Source organism: Phyllopteryx taeniolatus, chromosome 7 (assembly GCF_024500385.1).
Source record: "Phyllopteryx taeniolatus isolate TA_2022b chromosome 7, UOR_Ptae_1.2, whole genome shotgun sequence".
NCBI classification, from domain to species: Eukaryota; Metazoa; Chordata; class Actinopteri; order Syngnathiformes; family Syngnathidae; genus Phyllopteryx; species Phyllopteryx taeniolatus.
In genome coordinates, this window is record NC_084508.1 from 20,535,430 (window position 1) to 20,555,884 (window position 20,455).

The 20,455-nt window shown below is 39.9% G+C and overlaps 1 protein-coding gene across 1 annotated transcript; it reads left to right on the plus strand.

Moving 5' to 3' along the window:
* The first annotated feature begins 1,915 nt into the window (after window positions 1-1,915).
* LOC133480916 (uncharacterized) lies at window positions 1,916-20,417 on the plus strand. Its single transcript, XM_061779638.1, has 17 exons — window positions 1,916-1,965; window positions 2,033-2,087; window positions 2,264-2,427; window positions 3,267-3,311; window positions 3,392-3,498; window positions 5,522-5,691; window positions 7,847-8,013; window positions 8,111-8,321; window positions 11,106-11,285; window positions 11,942-12,126; window positions 13,642-13,702; window positions 14,444-14,748; window positions 14,880-14,986; window positions 15,106-15,319; window positions 16,760-17,009; window positions 18,399-18,618; window positions 19,618-20,417. Exons 1-17 carry the CDS (start codon window positions 1,918-1,920, stop codon window positions 19,916-19,918), a joined length of 2,790 nt encoding a protein of 929 aa, XP_061635622.1. The 5' UTR covers window positions 1,916-1,917; the 3' UTR covers window positions 19,919-20,417.
* The last annotated feature ends 38 nt before the right edge of the window (window positions 20,418-20,455 follow it).

Here is a 20,455-nt window from a genome sequence, read left to right on the forward strand (position 1 = left end):
TAAGTTGCCCCTTGTGCTTAAATAGCTGCATATGCAAAAGCACCTGTTTCGGTACCCAACCAAGAAAACAGAGCGATTTTTGTTTTCATACAAAATATCTATGTTGTTCCACATTACGTACTTATGGGGTGAGAAATTATGTTTGCAAATAAATAAGGGCCCATGCTAATAGAAATTGGTTGTGGAAAAAAAGTTTTACCAGAATTTTGTCCGCCTCGTTATTGCAACTTAAGATAAAGTTTAAGCAACCAAATTTTGCAAAAATATATTGAGCAATACAATTCCCGGGTGTGCTGGAGCCTATCCCAGCTGACTCTGGGCCAGAGGCGGGGTACACCCTGAACTGGTCGCCAGCCAATCGCAGGGCACATAGAAACAAATAAACATTCGCACCTATGGACAATTTCGTCTTCAATTAACCAACCATGCATGTTTTTGGGATGTGGGAGGAAACCACAGTACCTGGAGAAAACCCACGCAGGCACAGGGAGAACATGCAAAGTCCACACAGGTGAGGCCGGATTTGAACCCAGGTCCCCAAAACTGTGAGGCAGTTCTGTGCCTCACTGTACTACCGTTCCACCGGTTGTAATGTACTATATTTAAAGAAAATTGTTTTTTTAAAAGTCCTCGTCTGAGATATGATATTCTATAGGTATTTACAGTATATGTTTTGCAACATATAATGACTTTCATTACTGGTAGAGTGCTCTTATTAGATAAACAGCACAACTTAATAACTCTTAATATACAATATGTCATTAAAGAGACTCAACACTGAGCTCCTGAACAATGTTGTGACTTTCAAAAAGCCTTATAGGTGTAAAAAAAAAAAAAATAATTAATAATAATTCAACATTGCTCAGTTGAATTGCTCATTATTTAGGAGACTGCAAGTCTACAGCAGGGTAGCGATATCAGATACTGTACTGTTGTGCTCAGAAGTTGACATACACTAATGGTGGTCGTGAATGTCTTATTCATTTTGGGCTTTTAGTATTTGTATTTATTTTTCAGGGTAGAACCCTTCTAACATACATGATTCAAGGATTTTTAAAATCAAAAACTGGATGGCACGAGTGGACGCACCTGTTAAAACAGCACATTGTTCTGATGTGCAAAAATAAAATGACACCCATTAATTAATGTAATATGTCGGCGGGGATTAAGTTGTAAACACTAAAAAATATATTTGGCCATTATTTGCTTTAATTAATGGCGACAGTCTTTGGGAAGAGGTTTATTAGCATATAATATCTGTCTCAACATCCCAATCAGAAAAAGAATGGCTTCACCAAAAAAAAAAACAACTTTTTGAATGGCCCAGAAGAGTACAGACCGAATTAGACCAAAACATACACCGTTATTTCATTTACACAGTGACTCGATGTTTGAACATTATGATTGCAATTACTATTTTTCCTGTTTGTTTGCCAGTCATTTGGTGATCTAGTCAACATTGTATGTTTGTAACAAAACTTGCTTATTTTAACCAAAAGTGTGGTGAGAAAGAATCTTACTGGTAGTGTGTGGCCATAACAGAGCGTGCCTCTTCTTCATATGGTAGCAACACCTTATTTGTTTGTGACCAACATGCGTGACAATGAATGTCCCACACACATACGCACATGCGTGTGCACTGAAACCGTGGTTTGTTTTTTGTTTTTGGATACATTCCTTGCGTTGTCTTGCAGAGCTTTGCTTTAACCACATTATTTGCATGTTTTAAAATCTCAACTTCACGCTACAGTTGCAGTACCATTATATATACAGTATGTACAAGCTGGTCGATAAGGAGGACTCAAGTCTTCTAGGTAGGGACTGCTCGGTAATTAATGTTTATCCTGTCAGAATTGACAGCTATATTTTAATAATATCATAAAGAAATACTGTATTACCAATTCTCTGCAGGCACACATGAGGAAAAGATTTGGTGTTATGCCCTTCAAGAATCCTTCACTTAAGGTAGGTTCTTCTCCAGTTGTACATCCTGTATTTGATCAACTTGTAACTGATACCACTTGAATTCTAGTGGGCCCTTCTCTCAATGGAGTCCTCGCTGATTACGCTATTGGTTTTTATTCCAGGTATGTTCGTTTGTCAGCATTAGAACGCACAGGACAGATCAGACCAAAACAGAGTAGCGAGCTAATGAATATATGCTATTGTCTGTGTGGTGTGCAGAGTGTGAGTTGAATTTCCCCTTGGGGTATTTTAATGAGTATAGTAAAAAATTAAAGACCTGCTGTTTCTGATCTATCAGCTCCTTGCAGTGCCATCATGATAAATTGCTCTCAACCGAACCAACTGGCGCTGCTGGAGGCCCTGAAGCCGATCTTTAAGATGGGCGCCATACGGCCAGTCACAAACATGGCAACCCCCACCAACGTCAGCTTACACTTCTTCCTCTATGGAATATTAGGAGTGGTATGTTGAGCTCATTATGAATCCCTCTATAATGGTTCTATACCATTTATGCTGTTCAGGGTCATGGGGAGCTAGAGCCTATACCAGCTTACATTGGCCGAAAGGCAAATGAGACCCTGGACTGGTCTACTGTACATCAAATGTGGTATTCAGGCAAACTTTGGAGCCTGTTCTCTGAATAATTTGATTGGCATTTGTATTTATGAAAAGTGATATTACGGGATAGTAGCACCGTAAATGGTAGACTTTACTTTAGATGACTTGAAACGTCAAGATGGTGTATTTTTATTGAATAACTTTTTTTACTTTAACAACCCCAGACCCATTATGGACAGTTTTAAATACTTAAGGCAGTTACTGTATGTGCATATGATAGTGAGTATTTTAAAAATACAATTTCTTACACATTTTTTGCGCTAATATCACCTTCATTTATTAAATGATTGGTAATTATCGCATTTTAAATATGGTAAGCCTTCTCCGGCACTCCTCCCGCACACCAACAATACAGTATGCACGTAAGGTTGTTGAAGACTCTTAATTGTCTATAGGTGTGAATGTGAGTATGAGGTTAATTTTGCGAATGGCTGGCGACCAGTCTAGGGTGTACCCCGCTTATCGACCAAAGTCAGCTCATGAGGACACGCGCTATAGAAGATGGATGGATGCATAAATAATTATGGCAGTAAGTGGAACGAAAGGCAACCGGCACTTACCTTTAAGTCAGTACAAACAATAGGTGACATCAAATTAACGTATCAGAATGGAGAGTTGTGTCAATTGCTGTATTCATAATAACTGAATGTAACACTGACATAATTGAAGCATCTCTTCTTCAGAATGAGAAGGCTCAACTCCTGACAACTTATCTTTGGCAACATTTTGTAAGTAATATATCCTTATTAGTTGTTTTATGTTGGGGATGGTGATTTATGATGCATTTATGTTCTCATTGTTGCATCAGCTGTGGCAGAATGAGTTTGTCAGTTGGGACCCAGTCCAGTGCGGCACTGACAAGATTTCTCTTCCCAGACATAAATTTTGGGTTCCAGATCTTATCATCCATGAATTGTGAGTTTCAAACCATAATTTGTGTATCACTTATACTAGATGCACAGGCACGTCTGTACATCAGTACAGTCTTGGACCGTCATTAGATGTGTTGTTTTAGACATGTTTTCATGCCCAAATCTAATTGTTTCCTAGTGTCTTACTTAGAAAACTAAAAACACACTACATATAAGCCTTGTGGAAAATAGCTTATAAACTTAATTTAACCAGCTTAGTTGTTTTCTTCAATATACACAATTAAGGAACATGAGGGCCACACTGAAAAGCAAAAACAATCGTACAATGATGAAAAAAAGGAATATAACAAAAATTATTATTATTCGGCAATGAGAATAACACCATTGTATTAGTTGAACATTAGAATTCAGTTTTTTGAGAGAGAGAAACCTGTAATAATAATGGACTGATAACTTAAAGCAGCTGTCAAAACACACCTTTTCATGAAGGCTTATTCCCAACACATTGTTTAATCCCCCTTGACCCTGTAAAGGGACCTTGGGTATTTTGAAAAGCGCTATATGAATTTAAGTTGTCATGATAATTAATAATAATAATTATTATTCTCTCTGTAATTCTATATTTCTCTCCCTCTCTCTCACTCGCACTCAAAAAAAAAAAAAAATGTTCTCACCCACCCGGGTGGTATCGCCTTCAGGCTTGGCTCCTCTACCAGAGGCCTGGGAGCTTGAGGGTTCTGCGCAGATTCTTAGCTGTTCCCAGTATTGTGCTCTGCTGGAAGGAGACGTCAGAGGTCGATATCTGCTGGAGCCATCCACCCAGTTTGGTGGTAACTGCCCCCAGCACCCCGATCACTTTTGGCACCGCCATTTCTTTCACCATCCATATTTTCTCTAGTTCTTCCCTCAGCCCTTGGCATTTCTCTTTTCATGTTCCTTTTTCTGGATACTGCTATCACTCGGGATCGCTATATCTATCACAACAACTGTCTTCTGATGTTTAGCCACCACCACAATGTCTTGTGTGTCCTATTTTCTTACACCCTGCTGTGATATGGTGCACTGTCTCTAGGGCTTCTTTGCACAGCCTACATCTGGGGTCCTATCTAATGTGGTAGACCCTGTGGTAGAATTTTCTCTATTAATCCTGTATTTGGGGCCAGTTTTTGTGCTGCCATGATTAGTGCTTCCGTGCTGTCTTTCATTTCAGCATTTTCCAGCCACTGGTATGTGTTCTCGATGTGAGCCACTTCTTCAATTTGTGGGTGGTACATGCCATGCAGGGGCTTGTCTTTCCATGACAGACCATCTGGCTCCTTCTCCTTACTGGGCTTCTGTTGCCTGAGGCATTAATTTAGTAGGTCCTCCCTGGGGGCCATCGTCTTCAGGTATTCTTAGAGGCCTGTTGTTTCCTCCTGGATAGTGTCTGTGATGCTCGCTAGTCTTAACCTCCCTCCTTCCGCTTTGTGTACAGCCACAGGATGCTGGACTTGGGGTGGAACCCTCTGTGCATTGTAAGGAGCTTTCTTGTCTTGATATCAGTGGATTGCATTTCTTCCAGTGACCAGGGTATTATGCCAATGGGATATCTGATTACCGGCAGGGCATAGGTGTGAATGGTCTGGATCTTATTTTTGATCTGACTGAGGGGTTCAGGCCTATGCAGAATGTTTGGATATCTGCCACTTTACGACTACTGGTTCTTTTCCTGGGAGTTTATTGTGGTCTGCTTGTAAGTCTGCCAGTCATTGGGCATTGGTATTGTATGACTATATTATCATAGTATTTTATTTTTATTTTTTTTAGTTTGGCCAAAATACTCATTTCTAAAAACTAACAATAAGGCAAAAAACACCAACAACAACAACTTTCACACGGAAATATTATTACTGTGTCCAAATGACTAACGTGAAAATTTTATTTAAAAAATATATTATAGTGGTGGTGTAAGACTATTGCCAGGTTTGTATGAACAGATATGAAACACATCTCCCTTGCTTTCGGGAGCCATAAACAATGTAAAACATGATTTTGTATACCCTTAAGTCTGTATCTGTGTGTTGCAGTATGGATCAAGACAAAGCTCCATTTGTTCCGTATGTGAATCTGCACAGCAATGGAAAAATGGAAGACGCAAAACCGACCAGAGTTGTCAGTACATGTAATCTCGACATCTACACCTTCCCCTTTGACATACAGGACTGCACTCTTACTTTTGGCTCCTTCATCAACTTGGGTAACAGTCTTTGCATGGTGACTTTTGATCAGCTGTGGAACTCTGAACTATAAGGATACTGTAAAAATAAGAAGTAATTTAGATGTGATTTGTGTGTACCATCCTCAAGAGGTTTTTAGTGCAAACCATTGCTCCTATTAGGCTCGAATGATAAATGGGACTGTGAGAGGGCTGTGGGTGCTCGTCATCAATTAAATTCAATTGGCCGACTGGTTAGCACATCTGCCTCACAGTTCTAAGGATGTGGGTTCAAATCCGGCCTTGCCTGTGTGGAGTTTGCATGTTCTCCCCATGCCTGCGTGGGTTTTCTCCGGTTACTCCGGTTTCCTAGTGAGGATAAGCTCAGGAAAATGGAATGAATGAATGAATGTTCATATGAGCATTTCCCCAGAACAGATGCGATAGATTAATGTTAGATAGCGGATGTCATTAACTAGATTTACTGCAAATCTTTCTGTAGCTAATCATAGAGGAACACGTTTGTAGCAGATGTAAAATGTAGTAGTCACTAACTTCACAGGTCTACACATCATCCCTTTATAGAGGACTTGTTGGTGTGTAGTGCAACCACAATCCATTTCTTGATGCTGGTCGGCTTCCATTTCGTTCTAAATAATTACAGTCGAGAGATTCTGGGTTCAAATCTGTGCTCCGGCCTTCCTGTATGAAGTTTCCATGTTCTCCCTGGGCTTGTGTGGATTTTCCCTGGGCACTCCAGCTTCCTACCACATTCCAAAACATGCATGTTAAATTAACTAAAATCTCTACATTAGCCATCGGTGTAAATTTGAGTGTGAATGGTTGTTTTTCTACATGTGGATTGTGCCCTACTATTGGGTGGTGCACAGTCCATGGTGTACCCCGCCTCTCATTGAAGTCAGCTTGGAAAGGTTCCAACTCACCTGCAACGCGCAGGTTGCACTATAGAAAATTGATCAAATGGATGGATTTGAATTGTAATGTAAATAGGGGAAATAAATACAGTATCATATATTCACTGTTGAGCAGAAACCTCCCATGTCCAAATTTGGTCAATTTTAGATTTTTCCTCAAATGTATACTATTGGTCAGTGCCCACATGGGTCTCTTATTTTTACAAATTACTTACCAATCTGAATTGTTGAAAATGGCTTGTTCTCTTTGACGATGCAATGTTAATGGCTCCACAAAAAAAAACGCCTATTTTGTTTCCTGAAACATGATGGTCTTGGAAGTGTGAGGATTCCGCCCGATGTCAGCGATATACTGTATGACATAACTGGCTTTGATGATGGTGTGTGTACGTTCCACTACAGTATTTGAAATTATTAATATGGATTTATCGTCTCTTTAACAGTACAGTATTGTACTGAGCAGCCAAGACAGAACCAGACATACATATAGCATTCATATGTCAAATTCAGTTACATTTTCCAATTCTATTGTCATCATCCCACTTTCCCTCTTGGCCATTGGTTCCCTTCCATGGCAGCATCACAAAAAGGCCAATAACAAAGCAAAACCCACTTGGAATTAATCCTCAAGTTTCAAACTCATTTTAGTCGCCCTTGTCTTCGTAGTTATGGTTTCCCCCAAAGGTCTGTTATGACTGTGAAAACCTTATGACTGTATAATCACCGTATCATATTATTCCAGATACACAATTTTCCCTGCAATTTATTGTTATATATTTGAAACAACAAATTGAATTCCAAATCAGAAGTCATGTTAAGAAGGGATTTGTTGGAGGAAAAAGCCTTGTAATATTTGTTGAAGGTGAAGAAGCGTTTCAATCCCGGAACACATTTTCTGCCAAAATGAAAAGAACAAATACCTTTAGCAAGAAACGAAAAACACTTTATTTGCCTTGCCTGATTTCTAGATAGTCTCATGAGATCTGCTCATCACGTGGTTTTTGCTTAACTTTTGGGGCATCTTCTTCCAGAAAATACTGCTTCAATTCCAAATTGTACTACTGGTACTTTCAAAATGGAGCCAAATATGGTTCCTTGCCCTATGAAGTATCGCTAGAAACAAGTCCAAATAAAAAAATAAAAATAAAAATAACACGCACAAATCAGACAACAAAAATTACCCAAATGTCGGCATTTTCTATAATGCAATATAAAATGGGGCGGTTACTGGCCTTTACAACTAAATGTTTTCCTGTCTTCAGCAAGTGACTTGAAGTTGTCCCTATCGATGTCTGAAGATTTTATCACAGCGAAATCCAAGAGTGTCATGACCACTTTAGGGGAATGGGAGCTGCTGAACATCACGGCCGTAAAGCAGATTCATCAATTTGGGAGTGAGGATACCTATGTGGAAAAGCTTCAATTTCATGTATGTCCAATTGTATTGCACACAAATGAACCAAATCCGAATACACTGGGTCCAAAGAAAGCAAATACTATTGAATTTTTTTCAATTCTTCTGCTAGATCCTATTGCGACGCAGGTCCACGCTGTACGTGGTGAGCCTGCTTATCCCCAGCATTTTCCTTATTACAGTGGACCTTTTTAGCTTCCTGCTACCTCCACAAAGTGCGGATCGCTCCTCCTTCAAGATGACCCTCATCCTGGGCTACACCGTCTTCCTGCTCATCATGAATGACCTGCTGCCTATCACAGGAAACACCATTCCCATCATGAGTAAGTGCCAGACTCACGGTCAGTTTCCCTTTGTATAAAGTTGTTACATTGAGGATCTACATACAAGTTCATAATGTTTCAGTCATATCCTGATCAAATTCACCAAAATCACATTAGACCAGCTGTCTAACTACTGGGCCAGGACTTAGATGTAGTCTGAGCTGGCGTAAGTTTAGATCGAGTTTCTGCCATAAAATTGTCACTCTGCCAGGTCCATCTGCAAGGACACTCCCTTTGCTGTGCCGGAACGCCCCAACAAGGTTTACCACTTTGGCAAACACGCGCAGCAAGCCTTGCGCTTGCACGAAAATCAGCATCCAGAGGCATTTGCGCTCCACTGCCAATGCGGTGTCTACAAAAATAGAGCCCCTTGTCTCAAATGTGTCATCCACTTTAACACCTCTTCACAAATAGATGACATCTTTCTCCGTTCAGGAAAGACTATAACAGCTGGCACCACTAGGCACTGGTAATTAATGTACTTATTATAGTCAAGTTTCCACAAGGCAGTACATTTCCTCATGCGTAACAAGACTGTTCTGGTTGTTTAAAAGACGTTTCACATCTCCTCTGAGCCGGCTTCATCAGTTCATGCACAAAGACTAGATAGGACTTCAAGTATATATCCTATAGGTTAGAGACACGCTTCAACCACAAATGGGTTAGCTTTTGGATTAGGGTATCACTCTTTTAGGATGCAAAACAACATTTGTTAAGATACAGTGGAGAGGCCTCTGTCCGGCAATGACATTCTTAAGTCCCAACACCACCTATCCGCTACATGTTCTACAATGCTGTCTTTTCATCCCTTCTGTAGCGATTCAATAATCTAGCCTCTAACAAATAACCAACAAACACTTTTGTTGGTGCCTCAACAACCAGTTACTACTGAATGAAATATTAATGAGGGTGATTTCTGTAACATTAGAGGAGGAATTAGACCCAAAAGCTGACACTGACCCCAAAGTAGCAAATAAATCTTTAAATAAACAAAGAAACAAAGTACCAAAATAACTGAGGACAGAGCGTGGCAGCGACTGAGCTCTCTCTCTCTTCATGGCAAGGCTAAAAAAAAAATTTTTTTTAAAGTAATCAGTCTAAATAAAAGTCACTCGGAAAAAGCCAGGGGGAAAAAAATTCTAAAACTTCCAACAAGGTAATGCACTTAAAAAATCACGAGTGAGCACAAGGAGCCAGACCAAAAGTTCAACCAAGGGAGGTATTAAAACATGAAGCAAGCAATTCGAACAACCGGGAATGAAAGGCAAAGCTGACCAATACCATGCAGGTAACAAGGACGTTCTGGCGAGGAGTGGAAGTCAGACCGGAGGTTAAATGCAAAGGGTGATGAGTAATGGGGGACAGCTGTGTGAGGAGCTCAGCACACCTAGCCGCGCCCAGCCCTGAAACAAAAGGACAGAGTCAACACAGAAAACAGAACAGCAATGATGTCAAAATGAAACAGAACCAAAAATGCCCGAGTAGCGCACACACACAAAATTACATTTATTCTAACATCACTAAATTCAGAAACCATATGACAATCAAAACTATCAGCTTGATCTTACAACCATGCAGCAAGTGCAAACTTTAGTAGGCATTGGCTTTGGTCGCAAATGCATCAATCAAAAGTAACAGTGAAAATGTAAGCAGGAATCAGTTAGTTCCTCCTCCAACTGCACTGCCTTTTTGATAGGAACCAAAGTTAAAAGACATGGGAATAGAGCATTTTACACATTCCATACCAAGTGAGAAGTAACAATTCTCCATTGACCTATCAACTGATGTCAATATGGTATGTCTTGCTCCATCCTATATAAGCATGTGTAAAATGAAGGTCTCATTCCAATAGATGCCTCGTTCAAATAAGCACATTGTATGCCTGGCTGTGAGAGGTGTAACATCTGGAAGGAATGTGTGCCTCAATCCAAGGTCTGGGTTCGAATCTTGGGTCTGACCGTTCTGTGCTTCTGTGCTGTTTGCATGGTCTCCCTGTGCTTGCATGTTTTTTCATGGGTTCTCCAGCTTCCTCCCACATTCCAAAAACATGCATGTTTGGTTCATTGAGGACCCTAATTTGGCCATAGGTTTGTTGTGTGTGAATGGTTGTTTGTATGTTTGCCCTGAGATTGACTGGCAACCAGTCCAGGGTGTACCCTTTCTGCTTTCTGATTTTTAACAACAAAAAATGCTTACCTCCATCTTCCTCTCCGATTCCAAAAATGCATGTTAGGTTAATTGACGATTCTGAATTGTCCGTAGGTGTGAATGTGAGTTTCAATGGCTATTTATGTTCCCTGTGACTCACTGGCAACCAGTTCAAGGTGTACCACTTCTGGCCCGATATCATCTGGGATAGGCTCCAGCACACCTGTGAACCTAATGAAAACATGCGGTATAGAAAATGATTGGATGAATGGACTTCTGTCATGGCTTTGCAATTTCCAACTATCATGGTCAAATTAATGCGTTCATGTTCAGAGCTCTCCCCGCCACAGCTTAATAATAGTCACACACCCAATGATTTTATAAACAAATGCCCGAGGTGCAGGAAGTGTGCTGAAGTGCTACAGTGGCAAGTATTGATCATTTGCATGATCCATAAACAGCATGGGCAAACACATAGGCCTACCGATTTCCATGTCGTCACAATTCAAATGTCAAGCAAACATGTCTTACCGCAAGAAGCAACTTGTGTCGATCTCTCTGCTCGTTGATTTAATTATTCACCACTCAATCTAGAGCTGAATGTGTGTGTGCTTTACCCCCTGTCTTTCACACCAGATGTGTTCTTCTCTTTGTGTCTGGCTCTGATGGTGGCCAGTCTCCTGGAGACGATCATCGTCACCAACTTATTGCTCACCTCTGAAAATGTCACTCCGGTTCCTCGCTGGATCCGTGTGCTTGTTCTGCACATTCTAGGTCGTCTTGTTGGTCTGCCTTGGGAAGAAGTCAAAGATGCAGGTATACTGGGATTAGTTCTGCTTAATACTTTTATATTGGAAATAATGCAAAAAAACATTTTGAGATTTGATATACGAGGTGTGTCAGAAAGGTTTCAGGAATAGTGTCCCACAAGCCATATTTCAAATCCAACCTACAAACTGCAAGTTTTCCCTTTTGAAGTAATCCCCCCTGGAGTCTAACGCATTTCACCAGTCTTCTGTGCCACGTCTTCATGCGCTGCTGGAAGGATTCTTCTGGGATGCTCCACATCCATCTTGATGTCTTCCATATCCTCAAAACAGGGACCCTGGATAACCCCCTTGAGCTTGGGAAAGAGGGAAATAAATCACACTGGGCCAGGTCGGGTAAGTAGAGAAGTTTCTCCAGCACGGTGAAGATCTTCTCGGCCAGGAACTGTCAGATGCTCAGGGCACTGTGAGCATGCGTGTTGTCATGGTGAAGTAGCCATGAGTTGGCCTGCCACAACTTTTTCCTCTTCTCACGTACTGAAGAGAGCAAATGCCGCAGGATCGTTTTGTAGACTTGCTGGTTGATCGTCTGGCCCAGATTGAAGGGCAAACCTCAGAGTTTAGGTTTGAAATATATCTTTTGTGACACCAGTCCTGGAACCTTCCTGACACCCCATTATTCACTGAATCTCCCTCAACAAACAGACACAAGACGCACCAGTGTGTCCACACAGCATGGAGCTGAAGATGACCCTCATGAGGAGAAAGGACCAGCAGTGGAGGACAGGGCGCTGCAGGAGCTGAGGAGCCTTGGTGGAGACCTGAAGGTCCTCCGCCAGCAGGTGGAGGAGCAGCTGGGGTGCAGCCGGAGCTCAAAAGAGTGGATCCAGGTGGGTTTCATCATAGACCGCCTGCTGTTTGGAATCTACCTGCTCTTCATATCTGTCAGCTTCATCACCATCATGATCATCTGGGTCAAGTCCTGTAGGCAGTAGATGATAGCAGTGACTGTCAGTGTTTTTTTTGTTTTTTGTTTGTGGAATTGATTGATAGGTCATTTTGACATGCTTATTTTATTACTTTGAAAAGTAATTTTTAAATGATCCCTCATCAACAATTAGTGTTGATTAGATGTTGTGTGAAAGTCTACAATGTTAAAAAAATAAAATTATATGAACAAATACCTCATAGTTTTGGCTGATATTCCTTTCAATCTAGTTATTCCTCTTAGAAACTTTAATTTCAGTTCTCTATAAATCATCTCCTTTACAATATGAGAATGAGAAACATTAAACCAAGCAGACATCATTAACTGAATAGCTGTAACTATAAAAATCTAACCGTATGATAATGTATTGTTCAATGTGAATGCGAGTGTGGTTTGTTTGTCTATATGTGTGCCCTGCGATTGGCTAGTGACCAGTCCAGGGTGTACCCTGCCTCTCGCCCAGTGTAAGATGGGAAAGGGTCCAGCTCACCCGTGGCCCTAATGAAGACAAGCACAATAGAAAGTGGATCAACGGTGAGATGGATGAGTGGATAAATAGGAGGTACAGCAGCTTGAAAATAATGATTTATTTATTTTTTTCTTAAACTGGCATAGCTAACTTAACTTAAATCTTCAAGGCAAAATAGCAGATTTTTTGTTCACAGCTGTCAGAACCTACTCTTAAAAGAGTTTTTAACGTGTTTTTATATTAAATATGTATATAAGTAGGCCCAAATTATGGTGTGCAATGGGAAATTTTGGGTTGCATGTAAACTACTGGTAGCGTTTTTCAAAATTTATAAACAGAGGAAAATTGTGTTGATTTGACATAAAAACGTATTTTGATGAAGTGAAGAAAATGGGTGGGCGGGGGGGGGGGGGGGGGGGGGGGGGGGACCACAATAATTGCTACACAGTAGTAAAGCAAAGGGTAATACAGTGCAGCATTGCAGTTGGGGGCCAGAGTGAAGGGGAGGCCCCAGCTCTTTGACTGCACATTCTCTGAGAGGAGTCTCACTGTCCAACACTTTGTTAATAAACGTAGTCATTAAATACTGTAGATATCTGCTTTGAAAAGAACAGTATTTGCAATGCTGACTGAAGAGTTTAGTGTCCCTTTGGCCACGCAAAAAAAAAAAAAAATAAATAAATAAAAAACAGACCTTAAGGGTTTCTTAATTACCGGTAATGTTTGTCCTGTATCAGAAATGTATCAACATTTATATTTATGCCATGTATCAATCTCTTCTAAAATTGAATACCTAAAACTGAGTTAAAAAATAAAACAAATAAAAAAAACAATTGAACAGAGCAAGTATGGGTGTAATTCACTTGCAGTAAATGGGATCATTTCACACACCATCACCATTGTTAACCTAACAACCGCTTTTGACCCACTGTTATGTAATGTTTTTAGTGCTGCCCACAGAAAGTCAAGCCTATGGTTCTCTTCATCTTCGTCTCGCTCTTCATGCACGGTAAGAACATTCAGATCACATCTATTGTTCAAACCTCCTGTTTGACCTTTTGACGCATGCTAATTTACACGAGATGGTTTCAAACATCCTCAGCAAACTGAAAGTGGCAATAAATAAGGCCAATTTAATTACATTCCTTATGTTAAGGATTGTAATTAGTGCAACAAATGTTTGTATTACTTTTTTGTTGAATGAACATAATGAAACAAATATTTTCAGAACTTAGCACCCTAAAATCCTAAATTAAAATAAGGCTTTTTGTGACAAAATATTTCTACCGCATTCTGAAGCTTTTTGACACTCTTCGCTGAATCAAGTCCAATATGTATGTAATACAGTACATTGCTAAACTTTATGTACAATTTCCTTCGGTATTCTTTTGCGATTACGTAGATTAATGTTTGTGGTTAACTGTCTTTCAAATACAATAAAATACCAATAGACATTTGAGGTGGTGCAAATAGACTATAGCAATAGGAGAAAATGAGTGTGCCGTTTTACGGAATCTTTCATGATAAGTTGTTGGATTGTTATTTACTTGTCTTTGAGAACAGTGTTTCTACTGACTACTGCGTGTTTGGAAAGATTCTTGGTGGACCTTCACCAGAAAACATTAAGTAACACTTTTTCTGGAGAGCAAGGAAGAGCACTTAAGTTTTTTGGGGGGAAAGTGGACCCAAACTAGCACATGTTCCTATTGCTGGCTCCCAATATTGCTGATGGTCTTTGGTCTTCGTGTAGCGTCATGCGTCTCCATCATGCCGAACTGCTCTCGCCCGGATAGCCCCGCCCTACTGGAGGCTCTCAGGCCCGTCTTCAGCCTCAGCTCCATTCGACCCGTTGTGAACATTTCAACTGCCACGCTTGTCAGTGTTGACTTTGTCCTGATAGGCATTCTCGGGGTGGTAAGCGACATTGACATCTATTACAAAAAAGGTCACAACTTCTCTTGTTTAATGGCGACCCCTATAAAACTAATACATTTTGACTTCTTCTTTCAGGATGAAAAGGCTCAGATAGTGACAACATTTATCATCCAAATGTTGGTGAGTCATCACTTTCCAATTTTTTCTATTGTAAAATATGTGCCTTGAGTTAGTGCTGCTCGACTGGGACTACATTTTATCTTGAAGAGTATGTTATGATGTGACTCTTTATCAGTGCTCCTGTGTTGCAGAGGTGGAGAAATGAGTTTATTAGCTGGGAGCCAAACAAGTGTGGTGCCCAATGGATTACAGTCCCAAGAAAAGTGCTGTGGGTCCCCGATATGGTCATCAATGAGTTGTAAGTCGCTGCAACAATCAAGGAGGAGCAATAATTAGTACCCTGAAATCATTTAAGTTAAAAGTACAAATCAACACATTCCAATTCAATTTGTGTTCGGAAATATCCGCTTCCTGCAGCATGGAGAGGAACTCAGCTCCGTTCACGCCATACACATATGTGTATCACGACGGCTTTGTGATCGATCTACAGCCTCTCCGAGTGGTGAGCTCCTGCAGGCTCGACATATACACTTTTCCATTTGACATCCAGAACTGCACTTTAACCTTCAACGCCTACCTGCATCGTTGTAAGTACGAACTCATCCATACTCCTTTTATATTCACAAGTTCCTAACACCTTTGTTGTTAGATTGGAATTCTGTTTTTCTGTGAATATATGTGTTGTTTTTGTTTTCTCTTATGCTTTACATTGGATTCTATGAAAAAATATGAGGGGAAAATGTATTAAATTGTGAGACTGTCTTTTAAATTTTACAATAATTATATAAGGTCAAAAGTTGTAATGCTGCAAGAATAATGTGCTGCTATTAAGGAAAAAGGGAAGGGGAATTAGAAACAATACCAGAAAGAGTCATACAGGTGTATCTAAAAAAATGTAATGTAATGTATTATATAAATTAAATAATTGAAAAACTTCTTCTTTCAGTGTCTTCGATACAGATTGGCCGCGTAATGTCAACAGAGCAAATATTAAAATATTCCCAAACATTGATGACAACTATGGGTGAATGGGAGCTCATTGGAATCAAAGCATTACAACGGAAGATATCGTCTTCGGATGGTGACGTTTACGAAGAACTTCGTTTCTTTGTAAGGACTTACTTACTCCCCTTACATATTATTTATGTCCGAAAGGATGTAAAGCTACAACATGGGTGGGCAAATTTTGGGGCTCAAGAGCTGTATTTTATTTGCAAAACGGACAGATGGATGGTCATTCGAAGATAAGGTAAAAATAAATAACAATAAAATAAAAATTAATTAAAAAAAGTTAAAATGTGTTTGTAAAAAAAATCTTAATAATAAAAGTAATATTTACTAATTTTTAATACAGTAATATTTCTCATTTTAACAAGCTACTTGTGATGAATTGAATTAATATTAATCAACTATATTAAAAATAAAATGTAAAATAATGATTCTGCAAATATTTTTTACTTTATGTAAGATAGTTTATTTGAAGAACAAAATATATCATATAATAAAATAAAATAAATCATGGTCATTTGTATTGTATATGTATATTTAACTAAATGATAATTAATGAAACAGTTATTTCATAACGTAAAATGCATTAAAATGTTTATTTTACTAACATCATGTAATGTAACAGTTTTTATTTTATGCAAAACAGTTTTTTTTGATAAGTCAATGATAAATCTTCGACTTTTTCAATGTTATTATTGAATATTAATTCAACTATGATTGATTAACCACAATTACAGTATTTAAGTCGCCAGCGGTTTTCACCAGCTCATAGTATTTAATAGGGTACCCGCTTAGATAGTCTATTGCCACACAGGCCAAGAGCAGTGACAATGCACGGCGCGCTGTGATTACGCATTGTCCTCTTCCGCACAGAGATGTCTCCATGCGAGACTGCCGTTGCTCCACATTTAAAAGGATTGATACGAGTCGCTTTGATTAGTGACGAATGAAGTCGGCTGTAGACGCACCCACCAATGATGAAGTCACGGAAACTTTCCTGCTGCGATAAATCTAACTGCATGTCATATTTTGTATCTGGAAAAGTGTCCACATGTAATCAAAAACTGACAAAATGTCATATTCATCATTTTCTCACGGACAGATTTCAATGCGACGCCGATCCATGCTGTACGTGGTGAACCTGCTGATCCCCTGCTGCTTCCTCATCACAGTGGACCTCTTCAGTTTCCTGCTGCCTCCTCAGAAGGTGGACCGCTCCTTGTTCAAGATGACCCTCATTTTGGGCTACACCGTCTTCCTGCTCCTCATGAACGACCTGCTGCCCATCACTGGAAACACCATACCCCTCATAAGTAGGTTTATGAGTATCTTGAATAATAAGAATAAGAATAACAAATTGTATTTCAAGAGCGTATTTAAAAGGTTCTCAGATACACTTCACAGGTGAAGAACAATGAAAAATTACAAAATGGGTAACACATAGGAATAAATAGGAAAAAAAATAGAGACAAAAATAAATAAGAAAGTAGGGGAGTGTGCAAATGGCTAGGTGATGAAAGCAGAGCAGAAATGTTGTGTTTTGAGGATTGATTTAAATGATGGGAGGTCAGTGCAGTGTCGTATGTGTTGTGGGAGAGAGTTTCATAGGGTAGGGGCAACAACGAAGAACGTTCTGTCTGCCCAGGTTTTGTGCTTGGTTTGTGGTATGGAGAGACTTGAGCTGGAAGAGCGGAGGCTGTATGCAGAGCTATGGCGTGGGGTAGGTCTGTGAGGTAGGAGGGTGCCTGGTTGTGGAGGGATTTATAGGTAAGAAGGATGAGTTTGAAATTAATACGCTGGGAAATGGGGAGCCAGTGGAGGACAAGGGTGAAGCGTTCTGGATGAGCTGGAGTTTCTTGAGGAGACGGGTGTTTGTGCCACTAAGGATGCTGTTGCAATAGTCAAGACGGAAATTGATGAAGGCGTGAATCAGCGTTTTGGCAGCTGTGAAAGACAGTGAGGCTGGAGGCGAGAGATGATTTCCAGATAAAAGAAAGCTTTTTTTGGTGATGTGACTGATGTGTTGGTTGAAGAAGAGGCTGGCGTTGAAGGTGATACCAAGATTGCAGCAGTGAGGGGAGGGTCACAGAGTGAAGTTGTCGACGGTGGGGTGGAAGTCATTGTCTCGATGGGTAATAAAATTTGGAATGATTATGATTAGGTTTGATTTGTCCCAATTGAGTTGCATCCAGGATTGGGAGGAAAATGTAGAGCTGGACGACATCAGCGTAGCAGAGAAAAGAGAGAGTGTGAGGACGTACAGTGTGATTTGGCTAAGTAGGATGAGGTAAAGGATGAAGAGGAAGTGGCCAATCATTGAGCACTGGTGGACACCTTAGGATGGGGGGGCAGTTGAGGAGGAGCAGTTGTTAATGAAGATGAATTGTTTTCTGTCGGTCAGGTAGGTGTGTAACTAGGAGAGGGCAGCGTCGGTGATGTTGAAGAGTGATTGCAGTGACGTGGTGGGGTTCATGGCTGATGAGGGACTGAGTCAGAGTTACAATTTCATGAGCCAAACAGAGTGACGTTTTTACCAACTTAGCAGCCTGCCTGGTTAAAAAAATATTGTGCCAAATCAGTCAGGGATGGATGGATGGATGGATTTAAAAAAAAAAAGATTGTTCATGATGGAGTAATAATGTAATTTTTCGAGAATTGTCTATGGCTCACACATCATGTCACATCATCTGTTTTCATGTCAGATGTGTTCCTGTCCCTCTGCCTCGCTCTGATGGTGGTGAGTCTTCTGGAGACCATTCTCATCACCAACCTACTGCACAATTCTGCTCACTACTCAGAGGTTCCTCGCTGGATCCGCATTTTTGTCATCCAGTTAATGGGGCACCTGGTTCTGCTTCCTCCAAAGCCCACACAAGTGGAGCAGATCATCCGAAATCCTGGCACACTTGGTAAGACCACGCTGTGTGCATTTGAAACCCGATCACACAAGAGGAGTACTGTAATTTCTCGTGTATAATGTGCATTTTTTCCCGCAAAAAAGGTCAAAGATCAAGAATTACATATACGGGGAAATAAAAAATATATATATTTTTTTTATAAATGTATGTCGCCATCTAGAGGTTATGAAAAAGCTGTACACTTTCATTCCAGTATGGCACCGCCACCTCGAGATTATGAGAAAAGTGTACACTTTCATTCCAATATGCCACCGCCACCTATAGGTTATGAGAAAGGTGTACACTTTAATTCTAATATGCCACCACCACCTTGAGGTTATGAAAAAGCTGTACACTTTCATTCCAATATGTCACCGCCGCTTAGAGGTTATGAAAAAGGTGTAGCCTACACTTGTGAGGCATATATGTACAGTTGTGCTCATAAGTTTACATACCCTGGCAGAATTTGTGAAATATTTTTTTTTAAATACAACTGATGACTGAACAACCATCATTAATTTCTTTATGTTTTGTTTAACGATAATGCTTTTCTGAAATGCTTGACAGTTTAATTTGAATCCCTTTAAAATAAAATTCAATGTTTTTCGCCTGGTCCTTCTTGTTTTCTTTAAAGAATTGTACACATCTTACAAATTCTTCCTGGGTAATCAAACATATGAGAAAAACTGTGTTTTCTTAGTTACTAAATAAAAGTAGGGCTGTGAATTTCGAAATAAGAGCAAGTAAATAAACAAAGTATTATGTGTTCAAATAAGGTGCTTAACTTCAGAATTATTTGAAAAAACTAACAAAATACAGAAAATACAAATACTAATGTTTTGATCATATGGGTAGAAGCAAAATTATGCATTGTAAAAATGCTTTATACATAGGTACAAGGGTTTTCCAGAATTTTGAGGTCAACTTTGGGGGTGCGTATTATACATGGGTGCGCATTATACACGTGAAATTACAGTAAAAGTTTCAGTTTTTGCCAAGATGCATTCTCACCTGGCACCTCCTAAACAGAAATGGAGCCATTCACTCAGAGAGCAGGTAAAGGAGCGGCCCAAAGACCAGAAGGGCCACTGGGCCAGGACAAGGCTGTGGAAGAGTTAAGGAGCCTGGGAAGAGACCTCCGAGTCATCCGGCTGAAAGTGGAACAGGAGCTGGATGTCAGCCAGAGCGCAGAAGAGTGGATCCAAGTTGGTTTTATCATAGACCGCCTGCTGTTTGGCATCTACACCCTCTTCATATCTGTCAGCTTCATTAGCATCATTGTCATGTGGGTCAACTCATACAACGCATCACGATTTCACTTATAAACTGGCATGCTGTGCATTAATGACGTGTTTGAATGGATTGTCCTGTTAGTGTGTTATTTGCATGACAATGTAGCAGCACAGTTTATCCCCTTTTAAATTATATTATTACTCACCACTATTGTATCTAGTGGGGTTTTTTGTTTGTTTGTTCTTTTTTGATAGTTTTTGTTGTTTTATGCTTTATTTCCTTAAAAAAATAACTTAATCAGCATGTAATGTCGGTTCATTCATGTATGCTAATAACTCATTTGAGAAATGAAGCAGTTTGGTCTGTTCAAATCTTTTGTGTGTTTGTGTGTGTGTGTTTTAAATCAACAGTCCAATCAATTGTTATCAATGAACTTAAGTGTGCCACATGCTAACCAAGACATTTATAAGATATGATGCTACTCCTTGACGGACAAATCATCCTGGACCGCAAGGACCAGATCATTTTGCACCTAGATGGGTGTTTGACAGTTGATATAAAAAGTCTACACACCCCTGTTCAAATGCTAGGTTTTTGTGAAAACTTAAGAAAAGAAATGACACCAAGAT

What these genes read in the sequence shown, in the direction of transcription:
- LOC133480916 (XM_061779638.1), top strand. Translation starts at nt 1,918, where the DNA reads ATGAGGAAAAGATTTGGTGTTATGCCCTTCAAGAATCCTTCACTTAAG. An exon ending in CTTATCTTTGGCAACATTTT is followed by an intron (nt 3,312 to 3,391) that starts GTAAGTAATATA and finishes TTGTTGCATCAG; the next exon opens with CTGTGGCAGAATGAGTTTGT. An exon ending in CTTTTATATTCACAAGTTCC is followed by an intron (nt 15,320 to 16,759) that starts TAACACCTTTGT and finishes ATGTAATCAAAA; the next exon opens with ACTGACAAAATGTCATATTC.